The 20677-nt window shown below is 33.3% G+C and overlaps 5 protein-coding genes across 6 annotated transcripts in view; 3 read left to right on the forward strand and 2 right to left on the reverse strand.

The window, feature by feature from the left end:
* Window positions 1-559, forward strand: part of LOC140054758 (uncharacterized) — a 2253-nt gene extending 1694 nt beyond the window's left edge. Inside the window, exon 2 of the mRNA XM_072099843.1 lies at window positions 1-559. This exon is cut by the window's left edge and continues 1128 nt beyond it. Coding sequence (XP_071955944.1) covers window positions 1-441 — 441 coding nt within the window. The 3' untranslated portion in view covers window positions 442-559.
* LOC140055333 (intermembrane lipid transfer protein VPS13A-like) overlaps window positions 1-20677 on the reverse strand; it is a 76614-nt gene that overhangs the window by 10123 nt on the left and 45814 nt on the right. Inside the window, exons 61-65 of the mRNA XM_072100648.1 lie at window positions 20338-20473; window positions 20038-20149; window positions 19501-19643; window positions 17214-17450; window positions 15988-16122 (exon numbers count right to left, since the gene is read on the reverse strand). Coding sequence (XP_071956749.1) covers window positions 15988-16122; window positions 17214-17450; window positions 19501-19643; window positions 20038-20149; window positions 20338-20473 — 763 coding nt within the window. The remainder of the gene's footprint in view (window positions 1-15987; window positions 16123-17213; window positions 17451-19500; window positions 19644-20037; window positions 20150-20337; window positions 20474-20677) is intronic.
* On the forward strand, window positions 751-3880 carry LOC140054214 (uncharacterized). Of its 2 annotated transcripts, none has more exons than XM_072099124.1 (2): window positions 751-828; window positions 1293-3880. In XM_072099124.1, exon 2 carries the CDS (start codon window positions 1293-1295, stop codon window positions 3633-3635), a length of 2343 nt encoding a protein of 780 aa, XP_071955225.1. In that variant the 5' UTR covers window positions 751-828; the 3' UTR covers window positions 3636-3880. The 2 variants fall into 2 exon arrangements, with proteins under 2 accessions (XP_071955225.1, XP_071955226.1); XM_072099125.1 differs by lacking the exon at window positions 751-828 and adding an exon at window positions 1008-1168.
* Window positions 5412-8628, forward strand: LOC140054387 (uncharacterized). Its single transcript, XM_072099364.1, has 2 exons — window positions 5412-5444; window positions 5592-8628. Exon 2 carries the CDS (start codon window positions 5592-5594, stop codon window positions 7950-7952), a length of 2361 nt encoding a protein of 786 aa, XP_071955465.1. The 5' UTR covers window positions 5412-5444; the 3' UTR covers window positions 7953-8628.
* Window positions 10016-13551, reverse strand: LOC140055067 (uncharacterized). The gene is made up of 3 exons (XM_072100251.1): window positions 13317-13551; window positions 11282-11438; window positions 10016-11116 (listed from the first exon to the last, which is right to left on the reverse strand). Exons 1-3 carry the CDS (start codon window positions 13321-13323, stop codon window positions 10852-10854), a joined length of 429 nt encoding a protein of 142 aa, XP_071956352.1. The 5' UTR covers window positions 13324-13551; the 3' UTR covers window positions 10016-10851.

A 20677-nucleotide genomic window follows, 5' to 3' on the forward strand; every position in this document is an offset into this window, starting at 1 on the left:
TCTCACTGTGTACTTAAGTTTAATGTTGATAATGGAGACTTTCTTGGTGAAATTGGTGAAGAGGGTAGCGAAGAGGGTCAAATGAGGTTACCAAGTGATGTTGCTCTCACCAAGGAACGGAACCTGATTGTTGTAGATCATTTAAATAACAGAATACAACTGTTTGATCCAAATGGTAAATTTATGAGAATTCTTGTAGAGAATGGTGCAATAGATGGTTGTGTACGTTACCCTCAGAATATAGCCATAGATTGTGATGAGAACATACTGGTATCAAGTAGACATAAACTACAGCAATTTGGTAACAATGGTGTTTTTATAAAACAAATAAATAATGATGGGTTACGTTTTCCTATAGGGATCAACATAATATCTAAAATACCAAAGAGAGTAGCTGTGGCAGAGTATGGAAGTAACAGAGTCAAAATATATAATTATTAATAATGTTTACTGGGTAACAATTAATATACGCTCATTATCAGTATTTGGTTTCTATTGTAACTTTTATATTTGTTTAAAAAAAAAACAAAAATTGAACACTACTGCAGTATTTTTTAACCCTAACCCCAACTTTTTAAGTTTGTGAATAAAAAATATGTCATGTGATGTAATACTGTAAGTTTAATGATTTCTTGTTCAAAACATACTGTAAGCTTGGATACATTTTGCTATCACCTATTTGATAATGGTTTCACCCACTCCCATTGACCTGACCAATCAGCTTACAAGGCAACAACATGTATCAGTAGACTTTAGACTGCAAATAATCGCTGAACATCCTTTCTTTTTACGGTATATTTAACACTGTTGTCAACTGGAACAATAAATGTAAGTAAAGAAAGCTGCTTTAAATTTAATTTTGTATTGAAAAGTTATTCATTTATAATATATAATACAGTATATCATATTATTTATTATTAAAATTATTTCATGGGGTCATAGTAACCAAAGGTCACACAAATAAGCAAACCTTTCCCAACATCATTATCTTTGCATTAGCCAATCAGCAGATACTGAATATTTTGGAAATTTCAACAAACTATTTTTAGAATATGACATCACTTTCTGGTTTTCTGTGCCCAACCCTAAATTTAACGTCTTACTACACTCTGAGTATTTACTGCTTTTGTCACTTTCGTATAACGTTTCTGTAACATATTTTATCATAGTAAGTATTACTGATGTTTTGTGTTTATATTAATCTAATTTATCTGTTAACTGTAATCTTAGATAGGTTATAATAATTCAGATTATTTACAGATTGAGGCTTATAATTGCTTTATTTTTTACAGATGTCGGAACAAAAAGCATTACAATTCTTAGACAAAAATAATCTTGAATGTGCAATATGTCTAGAAAGACTGACAGAACCAAAAACACTTGAGTGTCTCCATAGTTACTGTCTTCATTGCCTGCAGAGTTTGATTAAAACAAGCGGCCAAATAAAATGTCCAAAATGCTGTAAGATGTATGATGACCTAAATCAATTTGATTTAAAAGATCTTACTACCAATGAAATGTTAAGTTATCAAGTTAAATATGTGGAAAATATTGAATCTGAAAAACCAATGAAATGCTCAAGCTGTGATAACCAACCTAAATACTACTGCTCTGAGTGTAAAATGTATCTATGTGGACAATGCATCAAACATCATAAAATGATCCCTGTACTGAAAGACCATTCATTGTACACACTGGATGAGGAAGGTGATTTATCAAATAAATGTAAATTTCACAGAGATCGCATGCTTGAATTTTATTGCAAGACTTGTTCTAAAAGTGGATGTAAGAAATGTGAACATATTATTCGATGTTATCAAAATGAACATAATGTGATTCCATTTAAAATTGCTCTAGATGAGTTTAATCTGAAACACCATTCATTGCACACACTGGATGAGGAAGGTGATTTGTCAAATAAATGTAAATTTCACAGAGACATGCTTGAATTTTATTGCAAGACTTGTTCTAAAAGTGGATGTAAGAAATGTGAGCATGTTCTTAGTTGTTATCAAAATGAACATAATGTGATTCCATTCAAAATAGCTGTAGATGAGTTTAATCAACATGTTACAAAAGTTATGAAAAGTGCAGAAGAAATCAAAGAAAAACTAGAAGTAACACGTGATACTATAACCAAAGAAAGATCAGACTTTGAATCTCGAATACAGATATGCAGAACAGAGATTGACTTACAAGAAGAAAACTTAATCAAAAAGATTCAAGAAAAAAGCAGAGAAATGACGACGAATCTTGACAAGATTGACAAACAAAATAAAGAAGTTGTTGATGATCGAGTTAAAAATATTGACTCAAAGTTGACTAAAGTTAATGAGATGTTGCCATTAATTAATACAATGATGAACAAACCAGAAGAAAGAGCAACAGTTATATGTCATGAGGTAAATATCAATGCTTTCAGAGAAGAAGTTGTGGAATCAAAGTATGATGAATCAATCAATATAATTGCCCCTAGTTTCATTCCATCTAAAAACTTGGATAAGGTGTTAGATTTGGAAGGTATTGGAAAAATGACAAATCATGAACGTGTGTTTGAGGTTGCTGAAGATAAATTACCTATTACAGTAACAATGGGACAGTCTGTTGAAGTGAAAGTTGTGTCAGTAAAAAGTGTGACATCTCACTTGTTTACCACTTTAATTAACGAATCAGGTAAACAAGCAGCCACTGAAGTGGAACGCGTAGGAAATGGAGAGTACAAAATAAAAGGAAGTTGCCATTTAAAAGGAGATTGGAAGATGATTATCACTGCTAAAGGAGACCAGATTAAAGGATCACCAGTGAATATTAAGGCAGAAGCAGTAGGACTTGTAAATACCATTGATGACATACAACATCTTAAAATACATGATAAGAATAAAAAAGTTAATGATGTAATATTAGATAAAGAAGGAAATTTAATTGTATCTAGTTTGAGTAAAGATGTATTAAAGTTTAACCAAGAATATTCATGTATTGGTAGAATAGAGATACCTGAAAATGTACAGGTTTCTTGCATGCATCAAATGAGTGATGGTCACATTGTGTATATTGATGCCCTAAACAAAACTGTTGTCATGTGTGATGATCAATTTAAACAAATTCATACATTTTGTAAGGGAACATTAAAAAATCCAAGTGGATTGACAGTAAATAATGAAACTAGAACCATGTATGTTGCAGATAGTGAATGTCATTGTGTGTTTAAATTTAATGTTGATAATGGTGAACTACTTGGTCAAATAGGTTCATATGGTAGCAATGTTGGATATATGAATGGATCAAAGAGTGTTACTCTGACAAAAGAGGGGAACCTGATTGTTACAGACTGTGGAAATTCCAGATTACAAATGTTTGATGCAAATGACAGGTTTATGAGAATTATATGCAATGTTTCATATCCTTATTGTGTAGCCATAGATTGTGAAGAGAACATACTGGTATTAGGTGACTATGGAATGTTAGGTTACTCTAACATAACATTATTTAATAAAGATGGGGGTTTTATCAAAGAAGATAAAGATAGTTATAAAAGTTCAATTAACCCTTCTGGAATTGCAATAATCTCTAATCAGCCAAGAAGGGTAGCTGTAGCAAACTCTAGCTCAAACGATGTAAGAATATATAATTATTAACTGGCACATTTTCAATTTGTCAAACTAGCAGAAAAACAAACAATTTCTATATGTACACTCAATAGCACTTTTACACTGGTGACCTAACAACAAACATGTGACCTAACAACAAACCAGTTACCTTTTACAACAAACCTGTGTGGTTGTTGGATGATTAGTGATTTACTTAAATTTGTTAATAATGTAATGTAAAACTTAAAAATAATCAACATTTCTTAGATATGAAAAATATGTGTATTAATATACAGTAGTTCAAAGTAATAAAAGTTACTGAAATGTAAACAAGCATATTTGTTAAATTTATTTTTTGCACATTCCACAAAATAATAAAAGAAAGATAACAATGAGGCCATAGATGACTGCAGTCGCGTGCTCAAGTTAGTGTTTACCGACCGACCGACATAGTGAGCTAAAAAAAGTAAAAGGAAATATTAATTTAAGGCCTGATCACCTGATCAATTGTTTTGAAAGCCTGGGAATCAACTGTGCATTACATGTAAATTATAAAATATAATTTTGTAACTTGAAATACAAATCTTTTTTCTGTGACAATAAATTTCATAATAAAACATCCCGGAGGCTTGACAGTAAATAAGGAAACTAAAACCATGTATGTGGCCGACAGAGAATCTCACTGTGTACTTAAGTTTAATGTTGATAATGGAGACTTTCTTGGTGAAATTGGCGAAGAAGGTAGCGAAGAGGGTCAAATGAGGTTACCAAGTGATGTTGCTCTCACAAAGGAATGGAACCTGATTGTTGTAGATCATTTGAATAACAGAATACAACTGTTTGATCCAAATGGTAAATTTATGAGAATTCTCGTAGAGCATGGTGCAATAGATGGTTGTGTACGTTACCCTCAGAATATAGCCATAGATTGTGATGAGAACATACTGGTATCAAGTAGACATACAGCAATTTGATAACAATCGTGTTTTTATAAAACAAATAAATAATGATGGGTTATATTTTCCTATAGGGATCAACATATCTAAAATACCAAAGAGAGTAGCTGTAGCAGAATATGGAAGTAACAGAGTCAAAATATATAATTATTAATAATGCACACTGTGTAACCAATTAATATATGCTCATTAATCAGTATTTGATTTCTATTGAACTTTTATATTTATTTTTCTTATTTACAAACATAAATTGAACATTATATTTTTATACAGTATAACTTTTTAGGTTTGTGAATAAAAAATATGTCATGTGATGTAATAAGTTTTATAATTTGTTATTGAAAAGTGTAAACATCTGATGACTAAGCTTAGATCAATTTTGGAAAGGAGTTGAATCTGGGTAATAATAGCTGTTACACAATATGGTATCACGCATTTGATAATGGTTTCACCCACTCCAATTGAACCCACCAATCAGCTTACAAGGCAACAACATGTATCAGTAGACTTTAGACTGCAAATAATCGCTGAACGTCCTTTCTTTTTATGGTATATTTGACACTGTTGTCAACTGGAACAATAAATGTAATTAAACACACCTTTTTTAAATTTAATTTTGTATTGAAAAGTTATTTATAAAATTATTTCATGGGGTCATAGTAATCAAAGTTCACACAAATAAGCAAACCTTCCCCAATCATTATCTTTGCATTAACCAATCAGCAGCTACTAATATTTTGGAAATTCCAATCAACTATTTTTAGAATATGACATCAATTTCTGGTTTTCTGTGCCTAGATTAGCTCACTCAAATTTTACAATACTCAAATTTTACAATACTAACGTCTAGCTGCTTTTGACACCTTGTTTCATCTTTCTTATAATTTCTAATTTAAGTATAGTAGGTATTAGTATTATTGTACTGTATAATCAAAATAATCTGTGTACTTATCCTTCTGCAATTTAAAATTGCACAAATCGTTCAATATGCGCATAACATAATATTTAGATATTTAATTATAGACTTAGTTGTTTCATTTTTTTACAGATGTCGGAACAAAAAGCATTACAATTCTTGGACAAGAATGATCTTGAATGTGCAATCTGTCTAGAAAGACTGACAGAACCAAAAACACTTGAGTGTCTCCATAGTTACTGTCTTCATTGCCTGCAGAGTTTGATTAAAACAAGCGGCAAAATAAAATGTCCAAAATGCTGTAAGATGTATGATGACCTAAATCAATTTGATTTGAAAGATCTTACTACAAATGAAATGTTAAGTTATCAAGTTAAATATGTTGGGAATATTGAATCTGAAAAACCACCTAAGTGCTCAAGCTGTGATAATCAGCCTGAATACTACTGCTCTGAATGTCAAATGTATTTATGCGGACAATGCATCAAACATCATGAAATAATTCCTTTATTGAAAGATCACTCTTTGTACACACTGGATAAAAATGAAGGAGAGAAAAAAGATCTACATAATACAATTGACTTTGAGAAGATTGAATCTGAAAAACCACCAAAATGCTCAGGCTGTGATGATAATCAACCTGAATACTACTGCTCTGAATGTAAACTGTATCTATGTGGACAATGCATTCATCAGCATAAAATAATTCCTGTATTGAAAGACCATTCATTGTACACACTGGATAAAAATGAGGAAGATGATTTGCCAGATAAATGTAAATTTCACAGAGACCGCATGCTTGAATTTTACTGCAGAACTTGTTCTAAAAGTGGATGTAAGAGATGTGAACATATTCTTCGTTGTTATCAAAATGAACATAATGTGATTACATTCAAGATTGCTGTAGATGAGTTTAATCAAAATGTTACAGAAGTTATGAGAAGTGCAGAAGAAATCAAAGAAAAACTAGAAGGAACACGTGATACAGTAACTAAAGAAAGATCAGACTTTGAATCTCGAATACAAATATGCAGAAAAGCGATTGACTTACAAGAAGAAAACTTAATCAAAAAGATTCAAGAGAAATCCAGAGAAATGGCGACGGATCTTAACAAGATTGACAAAGAAAACAAAGAACTTGTTGATGATCAAGTTAAACATATTGACTCAAAGTTGACCAAAGTTAATGAGATGTTGCCATTAATTAATACAATGATGAACAAACCAGAAGAAAGAGAAACACTTGAATCTCACGAAACAGATATCAATGCTGTTAAAGAAGAAGTTGTAGAATCAAAATATAAGGAATCGATCAAGATTACTCCGAGTTTCATTCCGTCTAAAAACTTTGATAAAGTGATAAATTTAGAAGGCATTGGTAAAATGTCAAATGCTAAATGTGCATATGAGGTTGCTAAAGATGATGAATCTATTACAGTCACAAAGGGGCAGTCATTTGAAACAAGAGTTGTGTCAAGTTCAGTAGAAAGTGAGACATCTCACTTGTCTGCCACTTTAATTAACGAATCAGGTAAACAATCAGCAACTGAAATAAAACATCAAGGAAGTGGAGAGTATAAAATAACAGGAAGATGCCATCAAGAAGGAGATTGGAAGATGATGATCACCAATGGTCCTATGCACATCAAAGGTTCACCCGTGGATATAAAAGTGGAACCGATTGGACTTGTACATACCATTGATAACATAGACAAGCTTAGAGGAGATAATAAGGATAACAAGGTAACTGATGTCATATTAGATAAAGATGGATGCATAATTGTATCACGTTTTCGTGAAGATTTATTGAAGTTCAACCAAGAATATTCATATATTGGTAGAATAGAGGTACCAGAAGATGTCAATGTAATTTGTATGCATCAAATAGCAGGTGATAACTGTATAGTGTATGGTGATACATTGAATAAAACTGTTGTCAAGTGTGACAATCAATTTAACCAAATCTGTACATTTGGTAGAGGAATGTTAAAAGACCCATGTGGATTGACAGTAAATAAGGAAACTAGAACCATGTATGTTACAGATTCAAAGTGCAATTGTGTGTTTAAATTTAATGTTGATAATGGTAGATTTCTTGGTAAAATTGGTTCACTAGGAATCAAAAAAGGACAAATGGATCAACCTGAAGGACTTACTCTTACAAAGGAGGGGAATTTGATTATTGCAGAATTTGGAAATAACAGAATACAAATGTTTGATGCAAATGATAAGTTTATCAGAAATCTTGTAGGCAGTGGTAAGGAAGATGGTTATGTTGAAGGTGCTTATGATGTAACTATAGATTCTGAGGAAAACATGCTTGTATCAAGTTATAACAAACTACAATTATTTGATAAAGATGGATTTTTTATCAAACGAATAGATGACGGTGGTTTAGATGTTCCTTGTGGATTAGCCTTGATCTCTAACAGACCAAGGAGGGTAGCTGTAGCAAACCATGAAACAAACAATTTAAAAATATATAATTATTGATTATAAATCCAAAGGCAAATTACTGAAAAAAATGACAATGCTGTGGGTATCAGTGGCTGGATCTCAATAGAGATACAAAAATAAAAAGCGAATAGCTAAATCAAAACGATAAAGTAAACAGCCAGAAAAGTTAGCAGAGCTTTCGGGCAACACTAGCCCTTCATCAGTGCAAGTGAAGGAATTTGGATAACGTCATAATTATTGATTAAAATATATGAAATTATTTGTGTGACTAAATAAGGTGCAAATGAAATCATTTTTAGTAATTTAACTATTACACAAAAAATCTATTTTTTAAACACTTATTTTCCAAATGATCAATTTTACAAATGACTATTGATGATGTCATCAATACAACCCAATTTGTTGAGTTTCTTCCAGTAATAAAGTATGTTATTGTGTGTAAATCAATATGTGTGTCATTATTTTCTATACAGTAGCTCACTATATCGGTTGGTCGGTCGGTAAACACTAACTCAAATTTGCGATATTTGGTCCATGCGACTGGGCCAGCCATGTATGGCCTTGTTTATGTTTGTATGACAATAAATAGTGCGATGATTCCATCAATTTTTTGTTGTTGTACATAACATCTTTTTTATTAATTTATCTAACCATTTTTTTTCTTCTTCATTTTGCTATTTTTTTTTTACCGTCATTTATATTATATTTATATTATATTTTGTTTATGTTAAAGGAAAGTCTTTAAACAGTGATTGGGTTCACTTGTGACTTGGCATTTTGTTTCATTATATATTTTTATGTTTTCTGTTGTAATTGTAATGAGCCGATATTGAATAAATCAAATCAATAAATCAAAATTGCCTATTGCTAACATGCTGTAATTATTCATCTGTTAATCGGCTGGTAAATATCTCTGGAATTGATGTATGATAAATCAATCAAGAAGATTAGATTCATTTCATCTAAAAATTGGATGAGGTGATAAATTTAGAGGGCATGAAGATGAAAGACCTATTACAGTAATTAATGATTATTTGTAGAGTACAATTGAATACATGTGCTCATTAATCAGCATTTTTGTTTACACCTTAACTTTTATATTTGTTTTTAATAATTATAAACATAAATCGAATACTATATATTTATACTGTACTGTAACATTTTAGGTTTGTGATTAATAATATATCATGTGACTGCAATGTTTGTTTTTTTCATGATTTGTTATTGCAAAGTGTATATACAAACTTGGACACATTTTTGAAAATCCTGAGTAAAAATGAAGAAGCGAATAAAGGTCTACATAATAAAATTGAATTTGAGAAACCAACAAAATGTTTAAGTTGTAATGATAATCAACCTGAATACTACTGCTCTGAATGTAAAATGTATCTATGTGGACATTGTACCCAGAAGAAGACATTCCCATTATTGAAAGAACATTCACTGTACACACTGGACAAAAATGAAGAAGCCAATACAGATCTACATAATAAAATTGAATTTGAGAAGATTGAATCTGAAAAACCAACAAAATGTTTAAGTTGTGATGATAATCAACCTGAATACTACTGCTCTGAATGTCAAATGTATCTATGTGGACAATGCACCCAGAATCATAAGAGATTCCCTGTATTGAAAGAACATTCACTGTACACACTGGATACAAATGAGAAAGATGATCTGTTAAATAAATGTAAATTTCACAGAGACCGCATGCTTGAATTTTATTGCAGAACTTGTTCTAAAAGTGGATGTAAAGGCCCGGTCACACCTAACCGATACCTATCAGACGTGAAATATCGGTCGTGACTTATCGTTCTCAATCGCGGTCACACTTCAACCGAAATCGTTTCGTTGTGATGACGCCCCCAACGGTTAAAAAAAGTTGTTGTTGTATGGATAGTAATTAAAGCAAAGATAGTGTAGTACTACACTATCTTTGATTAAAGTTAAAATATACATGATGGCAGACGACAGCGAAGAAGTACTTCTGATGTATTTGTTATTAAGAAGACAAAAAGGTCGACAAAAAAGACGTAGATTGTGGGTACACCCAATTTAATGAATCTAGGGCAATGTATGGGGAATTCCAAACATTGTTCAGAGAATTGTCTTCTCATGAAGACAAATTTTATGAATACTTCAGAATGTCAGAGCAACAGTTCTATACTATTTTAGACTTGGTACGAGGTAAAATACAAAAGGAAGACACCTTTTTTAGAAAGAGTGTAAGTGCAAATGAAAGGCTAGCAATATGTCTTAGGTAAGTATATAATTCTTAAATATAATAAATTAATTGAGCACTAATCATAATTAGTTAGTACTACAGGCCACTAACTAGAGCAGGCCTCTCTAGCGCCTAGGGTACAGTAGTACCTACTTTAGTAACAGCCTAGGCCTAGTAGTAGCACTAGGCATAGTACTACTACAAGACTAGGGTGAGTTACAACTAATTACTATAGACCTAGGCCAAGACCACTACTGATCAGTAACCCCACATTTTCGGCATTAATATTGCTGTGAGATTATTTTGTTAAATTTAAAAAATGAAATAAAAGTTAAGTAATAAATACCCAAACAAAGGAGACCTCAACACTGGTTAATTCAAAATTAAAAACGTTTATTTTAATTGCCTTCTTTGAAGTATTGCCAGCTAAATTAAAATATTTAAAATACTGCAATTTTAAAGATATAGTGTCATCCCGGAAAAATACAAGTTAATTTATTTTTCTTGTCAATGTTGCTAATGTACAAAAACAACATTTTCAACAACCCGAAAGTGTTGTGGAACAATAATAATAATCAATTTTTATACAATTATTTTTATAAAATAAAGTCAAATTTAACAATAAAATTTAAAACCTAAAGCAAATACTCTATCTCAGCCTCATGGACCAATTTGTGAATTTTAAATCGGATGTCAGCCCTGGCCCTTTCAGGCAGTTTTCTTAAAATTTCGGCCATTGACAAAAAAAAAACAATGAATGTTGTCTTTCTTGTTTTCTTTCTGATCTTCCAGATACTTCCAAATTGATTTGTCAATGTCAACACTGTCACTGTCATCTGGTAACTTTCTTTTTTTTGGTGTGGGTTTTTGTGTAGATGTGTGTGGCAAGTCTGGAATGTCCTCATCACTAATACTAGTATTGCTTTTACTTAATACTAATAGTTCACTTGGACTATTGAGGTTACTTGAGGTCCTGAAATGAAAAACAATTGTTAATGGTCTACAGACTTATATTACCTTTGATGTGATACATTTGAACCACAGGCAAAATGTTCATTTGTTTAGTAAATATATTATGTTGTTTACTATTTATACAGAAGTGAATTAATTATTATTATTAACATTCGATTTTACTTACTCTCTGTGTTGGATAAATGGTTTTAAAAAGGACAAGATGTCTTCGAATTTGTACTTTTTTATGTACTTTTTGGCATCTCCACTTTTAGATGCAGCTTTTCGTTTACTGCTGCTGTAAGCATCCCTGATGTTGCCCCATTTCTTGCGTGCCAAGTCTCCTGTAAATATAACAAAAAAATGTAGTTTTAAAAATAACATTGAAAATATAAATATCATGTAAACAACTACTGTAGTACAACTAATTAATAGTTACAATAAACATTTTTATCTATTTTTTTTGTGTTGAAACGTTATACAAATCAACACATTGCATACTGCACAGTACATTTTAAAGTCAAGGAATAAATTAAAACCATTTATCTTTTTTTTACAGATACTTGGCTACTGGAGACTCGTACAAAACTATTTCTTTTAGTTACAGAGTCGGAAAATCAACCATTGTCAACATTGTGCCTGAGGTGTGTGATGCTATTTGGCAATGCATGCACCCTCAATATATGCCTGTTCCAACAGAAAATGAATGGAAAGAAGTAGCAGCTGCATTCGAAACAAGGTGGCAGTTCCCAAACTGTGTTGGGGCCATAGATGGGAAACATGTTGTTATTCAAGCCCCACCATATACAGGATCAACCTTCTTCAATTACAAAGGTACTTTTTCTGTAGTACTGATGGCTCTGGTAGATGCCATGTACCGTTTCATACTGATTGATGTTGGGAGCATATGGTTCCCAAAGTGACGCTGGCATATTTGCAAAAAGTGCAATGGGCAAAGCGATACAAGCCCATCAATTGGCCTTTCCAGCTGATAAAGAATTGCCAAATGCACCAGAGCTTGGTAAAGTTCCCTATGTCATTATTGGGGATGAGGCATTTCCACTGAAATCAAATATAATGAGATCTTATTCTGGCAGTGAACTTGATGACAGCAAACGAATTTACAACTACAGACTTTCTAGAGCCCGGAGGATAGTGGAAAATGCATTTGGCTTTTTGGCAGCAAGGTGGCGTGTCTACCAAAGGCGAATGCAATTACAGCAACACAATGTGGACAAAATAATCAAAGCTACATGTGTACTGCACCATTTTTTACAGAAGACGGGTGACACTGTATCAATGCACAAGTAGATTCTCAAAGGTCTGCACATCATAAAGTCATTCAGAACCTGCGTTTAACAGGAAATCATGCCTCAAATGACGCAATAGCAGTCAGGCACACATTCAAAGAGTACTTTATGTCACCAGCGGGTGAAGTGCCATGGTAAAGGGATGCTTGTTTTGGCAAAGCAGTTTAATTATTCATTATGAAATAAAATAGTAGATGAAATGAGATACATTTCATTATTATTAATTAATAATATTATAATAATGCCTAACAAAAAATGGTTGGTTTGCTGTAACATTGTGAAAATTATTGTGGAGGGGCTGGTGTAAAAAAGATTTTGTCATTAAATATGTTATGTTTAAAATAATTTCATATCATAGTAATATATTTTAGTTTTAAATTACATTTCAGAGTTGGGAAAAAACATCTTTTTATTATTTTAATATATTTTAAATGATATGACTTAAACTTGAATATATTTGTTAAAAATCTTGTAATTGAATAAAATATATTGTGAAGATTATTATGCAATATTACTATCTATAGTACTACTACTAATATTGATACTCTATTAATTATTCAAGAGTAATAATAATATTATATATATTATATATATTATATTTGTTAATGTTGTAATTGAATAAAATCTATTGTGAAGATTATTATGCAATATTACTAGTAGTACTACTAGGCCTAGTTTTTTTAATTATTTTTCATTCCATAAATCACATTCTGTGGCCTACGCTTACTAGTTAGGCCAAGCTGGTCCACCACATGATAATTGGTTGACAGTCGTACCCGTGCGCGCGCTCTGACTGATATCTGCGGACTACTGTATACTACTACATAGGCCTAGTACTACTACCTAGGCCTAGGCCTAGAAATTACAGACGCCCGCCTAGCTTGGAATAATAGCTGTTAGTTATTCACTTACCAGTCATTCCAACCCTCTCGCCAATCTCGTTCCATATATCATTTTTTTAAATGTTGTTTTTGTATTCGGCGTGTCCCTTGTCATACAGAACTGTGTTATTTGAACGTTCAAAATCAGTGTTTCCAAAACAACGTCTGATGTTGTGTCAGCCATCGCGCCACAGAGGAGGAGAGGAGGAGTGGAGAAATTCACTGTTGATGACAGGTATGACGTACCATCATCTGATTGGCTAAAAACAAAATTATCGGGCGATACAAAAAAAAAAATCGCTAAAGAAGCCATTCGACCGATTTGGCTCCCGATGACCGTCTCGATTATCGCTCTAGTGTGACCGCCCCCGCTCTTATGCACTATACCGATATTTTTGTATCGATATCGGTCTAAAATATCGGTAAGGTGTGACCGGGCCTTAAGAGATGTGAACATGTTCTTAGTTGTTATCAAAAGGAACATAATGTGATTCCATTTAAGATCGCTGTAGATGAGTTTAATCACAATGTTACAGAAGTTATGAAAAGTGCTGAGGAAATCAAAGAAAAACTAAACGGAACACGTGATACTATAACTAAACAAAGATCAGACTTTGAATCTCGAATACACATATGCCAAATAGCGATTGACTTACAAGAAGAAAACTTAATCAAAAAGATTCAAGAGAAAACCAGAGCAATGGCGACGGATCTTAATAAAGTTGACAAAGAAAATAAAGAACTTGTTGATGATAGAGTTAAAAATATTGACTCAACATTGATAAAGGTTAATAAGATGTTGCCAATAATTAACACAATGATGAACAAACCAGAAGAAAAAGAAACACTTAAATCTCATGAGGCAAATGTTAATGCTGTTAGAAAAGAAACTCTGGAATTTAAGTATGATGAATCAATCAAGATAATTGCCCCTACTTTCATTCCATCTAAAAACTTGGATAAGGTGTTAGATTTGGAAGGCATTGGAAAAATGTCAAATGCTGAATGTACATATGAGGTGGCTGAAGGTAACAGACTTATTACAGTTACAAAAGGACAGCCATTTGAAGTGAGAGTTGTGTCAAGTTCAGAAGGAGGTGAGACATCTCTATTGACTGCAACATTAATTACCAATTCAGGTGAAAAAGTAACCAGAGATGTGAAACTCCAGGAAAATGGAGAGTACAAAATAACAGGAAGATGCTCTAGAGAAGGAGATTGCAAGATGATGATCACTGCTAGAGCAAAAGAAATCAAAGGATCACCAGTGAATATCAGGGTAGAAGCACTAGGACTTGTACATACTATTGATGACATAGAAAAGCTTAAAGTACATATAAATAAGAATAGAAAAGTTAATGATGTAATATTAGATAAAGATGGATATTTAATTGTAACTAGTTTCAGTAAAGATTTATTGAAGTTCAACCAAGAACATTCATTTATTAGCAGAATAGAGGTACCAGAAGATGTACAGGTTGTTCGCATGCATCAAATGAGTGATGGTCACATGGTGTATAGTGATTCCTTGAACAACACTGTTGTCATGTGTGATGATAAATTTAAACAAATTCGTACATTTGGTAAAGGAATATTCAAAACCCCACGTGGATTGTCAGTAAATAAGGAAACTAGAACCATGTATGTTGCAGATTGGAGTTGTCATTGTGTATTTAAATTCAATGTTGATAGTGGTGAACTTATTGGTAAAATAGGTTCACAAGGCAGCAAAGAAGGAGAAATAAATTTGCCTGATGGACTTACTCTTACAAAGGATGGGAACCTAATTGTTGTAGACAATCACAGAATACAATTGTTTGATGCAAATGATAAGTTTATAAGAATTGTTGTAGGCAAAGGTGAGGAAGATGGTTATGTTCATGGTCCCCATTATGTGGCCATAGATTGTGAAGAAAACATACTGGTATCAAGTAATCACAAATTACAGTTATTTGATAAAAATGGGGCTTTTATTAAACGAATCGATGATGGTGGATTAGATAGGCCTTTTGGAATTGCAATAATCTCTAACCAACCAAGAAGGGTAGCTGTAGCAAACTGGGAGACAAACAATGTAAAAATATATAATTATTAGTACATTGTTGTTCTATTAAATTTCCAGTTGAACTAGCAAACTATTGATCATTACTAAATGTGGGGAGTTTTATACTTTGGCTTTTGTAAAATAGATTGCTATACAGTACGTAATTTCCCATAATGGACAAATAAATGAATTGAATTACGATGGTGATGTTTGTAATGTAATAATTCCCTCATTCTATGAATATTGGAGGAACTCATACATAGTTTTAAGAACAGAATTCATGACAGTTGTAATAGTCCAATTTAAACCATAGTTAATTCCAATTCAACCTACATCAGTGTTGGTGCAAATCGGTATTTTAGGATATTGTATGTTGGCTTTGTGAAAGTTGCTTTATTTTGTATGATTTGTATATGGATATACTATCCGAAATAAAGAAAATAAAATAAAATATAGACGCGAGAACAAATTTCTTTTCATATATATCTGGAAACAGTGTTCTCTCCAGGATTGAGGTCAACAGTCACAGATTAAACACCCCCACCCCCCTCCCGGCCAACCCTCATCACCTCATTATTGTAAAACTGTTTATTAAATTTTGTAATTGTATATAGTTTTAAAAAGATCTGAATCAAAATGTTATTACAAATTGACTAACCTGTAATTTTTGCAGTTTAAAGTGAATGCTTGTGTAGTGTTCAGACTGCCTGTACTGTAACCTCATGGCTGGCTGAGATGTTCTACGCAACTTGCCTTCTACTGGCTTAGACATCATCATATTTAATAAATCCGCCTGTAAATAGTAGTATACAATTGTTCTAAACTTGTATAAACACTACGTTGAAAAACTGGTTCTCGTCGGATCACCAAAGTTAAGCAACGTTGGGCCTGGTTGGATGGGAGACCACCTGGGAATATTGGGTGCTGTATATGAAGCTGGGGTCCCATTAGGCATTTGAAATCAGCACTGCTGACTCTTATGGCAGCACCTGCATCTAGTATCTGCCTCAGACGTATTGGCCCATGCCTTTCCTCTGGTCAAGGTGGGCACTGGACGAGAGAAGCCCTTGATCAATGTTAGGACCAATCAAGGTGCTTTAAACAGTCCTGGCTTTGTTTGTATCAAACCTGTTAGTGGCGGTAATTATCGCTGTTGGTTTTGATTGAATAAAATAAATAAAATAATTTGAATGTACATTTATTTAGTTTTAGCTAGATTGTAGCTTTGTTTGAAGGGTTTCAATCAATCAATCAATCAATCAATCAATAATTTTTATTTCTCAAATAAAAAAAAAAAAAAAACAGTTAACATTTTCTAAAAATAATAGATAATAGTTTAGTAGTTTAGCATGGCTAAGTATTTGTTTAACTGGTAATTAATCTTTTTAAAGGGTCTTTCACACCCGTTCCGGCACAATTCTGGTTAGGCGCAGGCAAATCAAATCAATGTTTCATTTTCACAAGCTCCACGAGGCTATGTGTCAATTGACATGCGCGTAGTCGCGTAAAAACAAATCATTGATGTTCGATTTGATTTTCAGGCACCGGACCGGAACCATGCTGGAACAGGTGTGAAAGACACTTAAAACAGGGCATGTTTTGATTAATTAAACAACATTACAGATTAAAAAGATTGTATATACATTTGACAGGTAGAATTGCATTTTAAATTTTGAATTAATATAAATGATTGGAATAATAAAGCAAAAACATCAGATATTTGTACTTGTGGTCATTTTGAACAATTTTAACTGTTACTAGTGTAGGAAAATGTAAGAGTGGAACAACTCTGACATAATTTTGCTTAAACAAGGCCCCAATGGGAAAGAAATGTAATACAGTAATAGTAATAACAAATACTAAAAAAGTTCTTATTTTTCTTACATCAATAGCATCTTCAATACTAATATTCTCATCGCCATTCTTCCAGCGATCTTCCAAAATGCCAGAGATCTCCATATTCAACATCTTCCATTTGTCTAACTTCTCCACTTCCCATCTGGCAGGGCTGCTAAACAGCTTCATGTATGCAACCTCCTCATAAGCTGCGTTGATGAGAGAGACGCCAACTCCTGCTAGGGACACTATCAACTCAAGGTTCGCTTGCTCAGCTTCATTGGCCTACGAGAAAAAGTACATTTACATCACCATTTGACTCGAGCGAGTCAAATGGCCGAACGGTTAAGGCAGGGGCACCGTTTACCGTACCTAAAGAGCCAACAACATCGGCAAGGGTTCGAGGCCGACTCGCTCCTAGTTCTGGTGGTGGAACAAGTCTTCTCGGATAAGGACTTTGAAACGGAGGTCCAGTGTACACTTTAAAGAACCCAGTTCATTATTCGAGAAGAGTAGGGGGTTACCCCGGTAAACTGGTTCTCAAAAATTGCCACTGTATCAGGGGGATTACAACCTATCTGATAGGACAGTAATTCATTTACTATTGGTAATCCTTGGCCAGATAGCCTAAAGACATAAAATAAAAAAAAAATAAATAAAATAAATATACAAGGCCAACAGCCATTAAGTCGCGTGCTACAATGCATAGTGATACCGGACCGACAGACAGACCGACAGACAGACCGAAAGACAGACAGACCGACCGACATAGTGAACTATACTGACCGAAATTACTGAACATGTTTAAAAATGTTGAAATGTTTAAAAACATTTATATTTTTTTAATTTACACGTGCGTAGCCTGTCACTTTTGACGTGCTCGTATAACGTAATTTCGAGTTGAAAAGTAAGTCAAGAAAACAGAAATCGGGCAAAAAGAGTGCGCAACAACATTTAACGCGCAGTGCGCGCGCAAAAATATGCGCACTCATGGCAATTTTGTAAACGCTTAAAATTGCCTGAAACGTACTCTTATTTCATCGAAAATAAATTTTGAAAATTTTAACCGTGCGTACGCATGCGTTACATGCGCTACGCACGTAATTGTATTGCCATATGATGATTTATGCCCTGAAATTTATGAGTACCAAATTTTATTTAATTGTGATTCATGGTTGTGAAGATATGATTACAAACGTGATTTTGTTAAATCGTGCGTAGACCGCGTAATTTTTTATTGCGCACCGTGAAAACATAACCACATTGATTCCTGGCCATAAGGAATATACTGTGAAAAATTGACCTAGCTAGATTAAACTGATATCAAGATAAGGTCAGAAAGCGATAAAACGCATAGTGATACCGGACCGACAGACCGACAGACAGACAGACCGACCAACCGACCGACATAGTGAACTATAGAGTCGCTTCCACGCGACTAAAAATCATACAATGTTTGTTATATTTGCTTGCAATCTTAATTATTGAACCAACTACTGTATACAAAAGGTCAACTGCCTTGTAGGAAAATGTATAAAGATACAAAAACACATTCATTGTATTCATTGCTAACTAAACTCAGGTCTAATATAAAACTACAGGAAAGCATGACGGACACAGAGGATCTCAGGTGAAAATCCTTTTATTAAAATACTACTGTTTGGAATTTATTGAATTAGCTTGTCTTTTCACTGTAGATAAATAAAAACGTAATGCAAACATATTCATTGTAAATTAGATCAGCTAGATTAGTGTATTTATTATATAGGTAAGGTGAGGTAGGGGCAAGGAATGAAGAATAAGAAGCCCAACTAACCACCCCCTCCTTACCTGCATAGCTCTCTTTGCTGTACGAGCACTTTGTGTGATTAGGAACACTCGCTGTAACCCATCCAAGTATTAAACCCAATATACAACAGACCTCTCCTTACCTGCATAGCTCTCTTTGCTGTACGAGCACTTTGTGTGATTAGGAACACTCGCTGTAACCCATCCAAGTATGAAACCCAATATACAACAGACCTCTCCTTACCTGCATGGCTCTCTTTGCTGTACGTGCACTTTGTGTGATTAGGAACACTCGCTGTAACCCATCCAAGTATGAAACCCAATATACAACAGACCTCTCCTTACCTGCATGGCTCTCTTTGCTGTACGTGCACTTTGTGTGATTAGGAACACTCGCTGTAACCCATCCAAGTATGAAACCCAATATACAACAGACCTCTCCTTACCTGCATGGCTCTCTTTGCTGTACGAGCACTTTGTGTGATTAGGAACACTCGCTGTAACCCATCCAAGTATGAAACCCAATATACAACAGACCTCTCCTTACCTGCATAGCTCTCTTTGCTGTACGAGCACTTTGTGTGATTAGGAACACTCGCTGTAACCCATCCAAGTATGAAACCCAATATACAACAGACCTCTCCTTCCGGCTCATCAATGGATGCTCTATCATTCCATCTGGAACATCTTCTAAATATCAATAATAAGCAGTAAATGTAGCAGTTACTGTAAATTATATATTTTTTTAAATATGGAGGCCATTACAACCTTACAAAAGAAGATGCTTATTCAATTGAATAAATATTTTTGATATATTTGTTGTTTTTCCATGTCTTATGAAATATATTGGTACTGCATTTTTTTTTCCAATGGTGCACATTTGACCATGTTTGAAATTTGCAAAATATTTGTTTTCATATAATTTTTATTATACTGTATTACTGAAAACAATGTGAAAGAATGGCTTAGTGCTATACAGTTAACTGACAAGATCTGAATGCCAACAGTCCAATACTGGCCACTGTGTGAGAACATTTACTATGGAACAGGCTTACCAGTAAAAATAAAACAAATAAATAATCACCTTCATCAGTGCTATAGACACTAGTATCATCTTCATCAGCATACATGCCATCTCCACGTAAACTACTTCGCCGAATGCTCTCAGTACTTACAGCCAGCTGCCCAAATCCATCCTAAATATCATTTAATATTGAACACGGACATTAGAAATTTTACTGATAAAAATTATTAGAAATATTTACATCTTGAAATAAAAAAAAGATCTTTTCATAAGAAACAATAAATTGTTGTGAATTTTATAAATAATAAGTTTTGTTTTACTTTCTTGTGGACATGCGACACACAACTGAGTCGTACATACCCTGTCTATTGTAGCTTTAACTGATTGCTTGTTTCTGTTGTACAGATTCCACATGAGCACTCTATCAAGTGTTGGATCTTCCCACGTGTACAGCAGTGATTCTGATGGACTTACAAACGTCATACTACCAACATTCCTGACAAAATTTAAATACCAATAACAATAATATAGACACTGTTGGTTTCTTTTCGTTTTTATTTTCCACTCATTTATGAATGAATTTAAATAATTTTAAAATATGTATACATTCATACAAACATATGTATAATATGGGTGGATGGGGGTCACAGTAAGTTCATTGAAGTTTAAGTCGTGACAACTTTAAGTTGGTTTCGATTAA

The sequence above is a fragment of the Antedon mediterranea genome, chromosome 7 (assembly GCF_964355755.1).
Source record: "Antedon mediterranea chromosome 7, ecAntMedi1.1, whole genome shotgun sequence".
Classification (NCBI taxonomy): domain Eukaryota; kingdom Metazoa; phylum Echinodermata; class Crinoidea; order Comatulida; family Antedonidae; genus Antedon; species Antedon mediterranea.

Excerpts from the sequence above, each read along its gene's own strand:
- LOC140054387 (XM_072099364.1), top strand. The coding sequence starts at position 5,592 with ATGTCGGAACAAAAAGCATTACAATTCTTGGACAAGAATGATCTTGAA.
- LOC140055067 (XM_072100251.1), bottom strand. Across the intron at positions 11,117-11,281 it reads CCATTTATCCAACACAGAGA|GACCTCAAGTAACCTCAATA; the intron begins GTAAGTAAAATC and ends TTTTCATTTCAG.
- LOC140054214 (XM_072099124.1), top strand. The coding sequence starts at position 1,293 with ATGTCGGAACAAAAAGCATTACAATTCTTAGACAAAAATAATCTTGAA.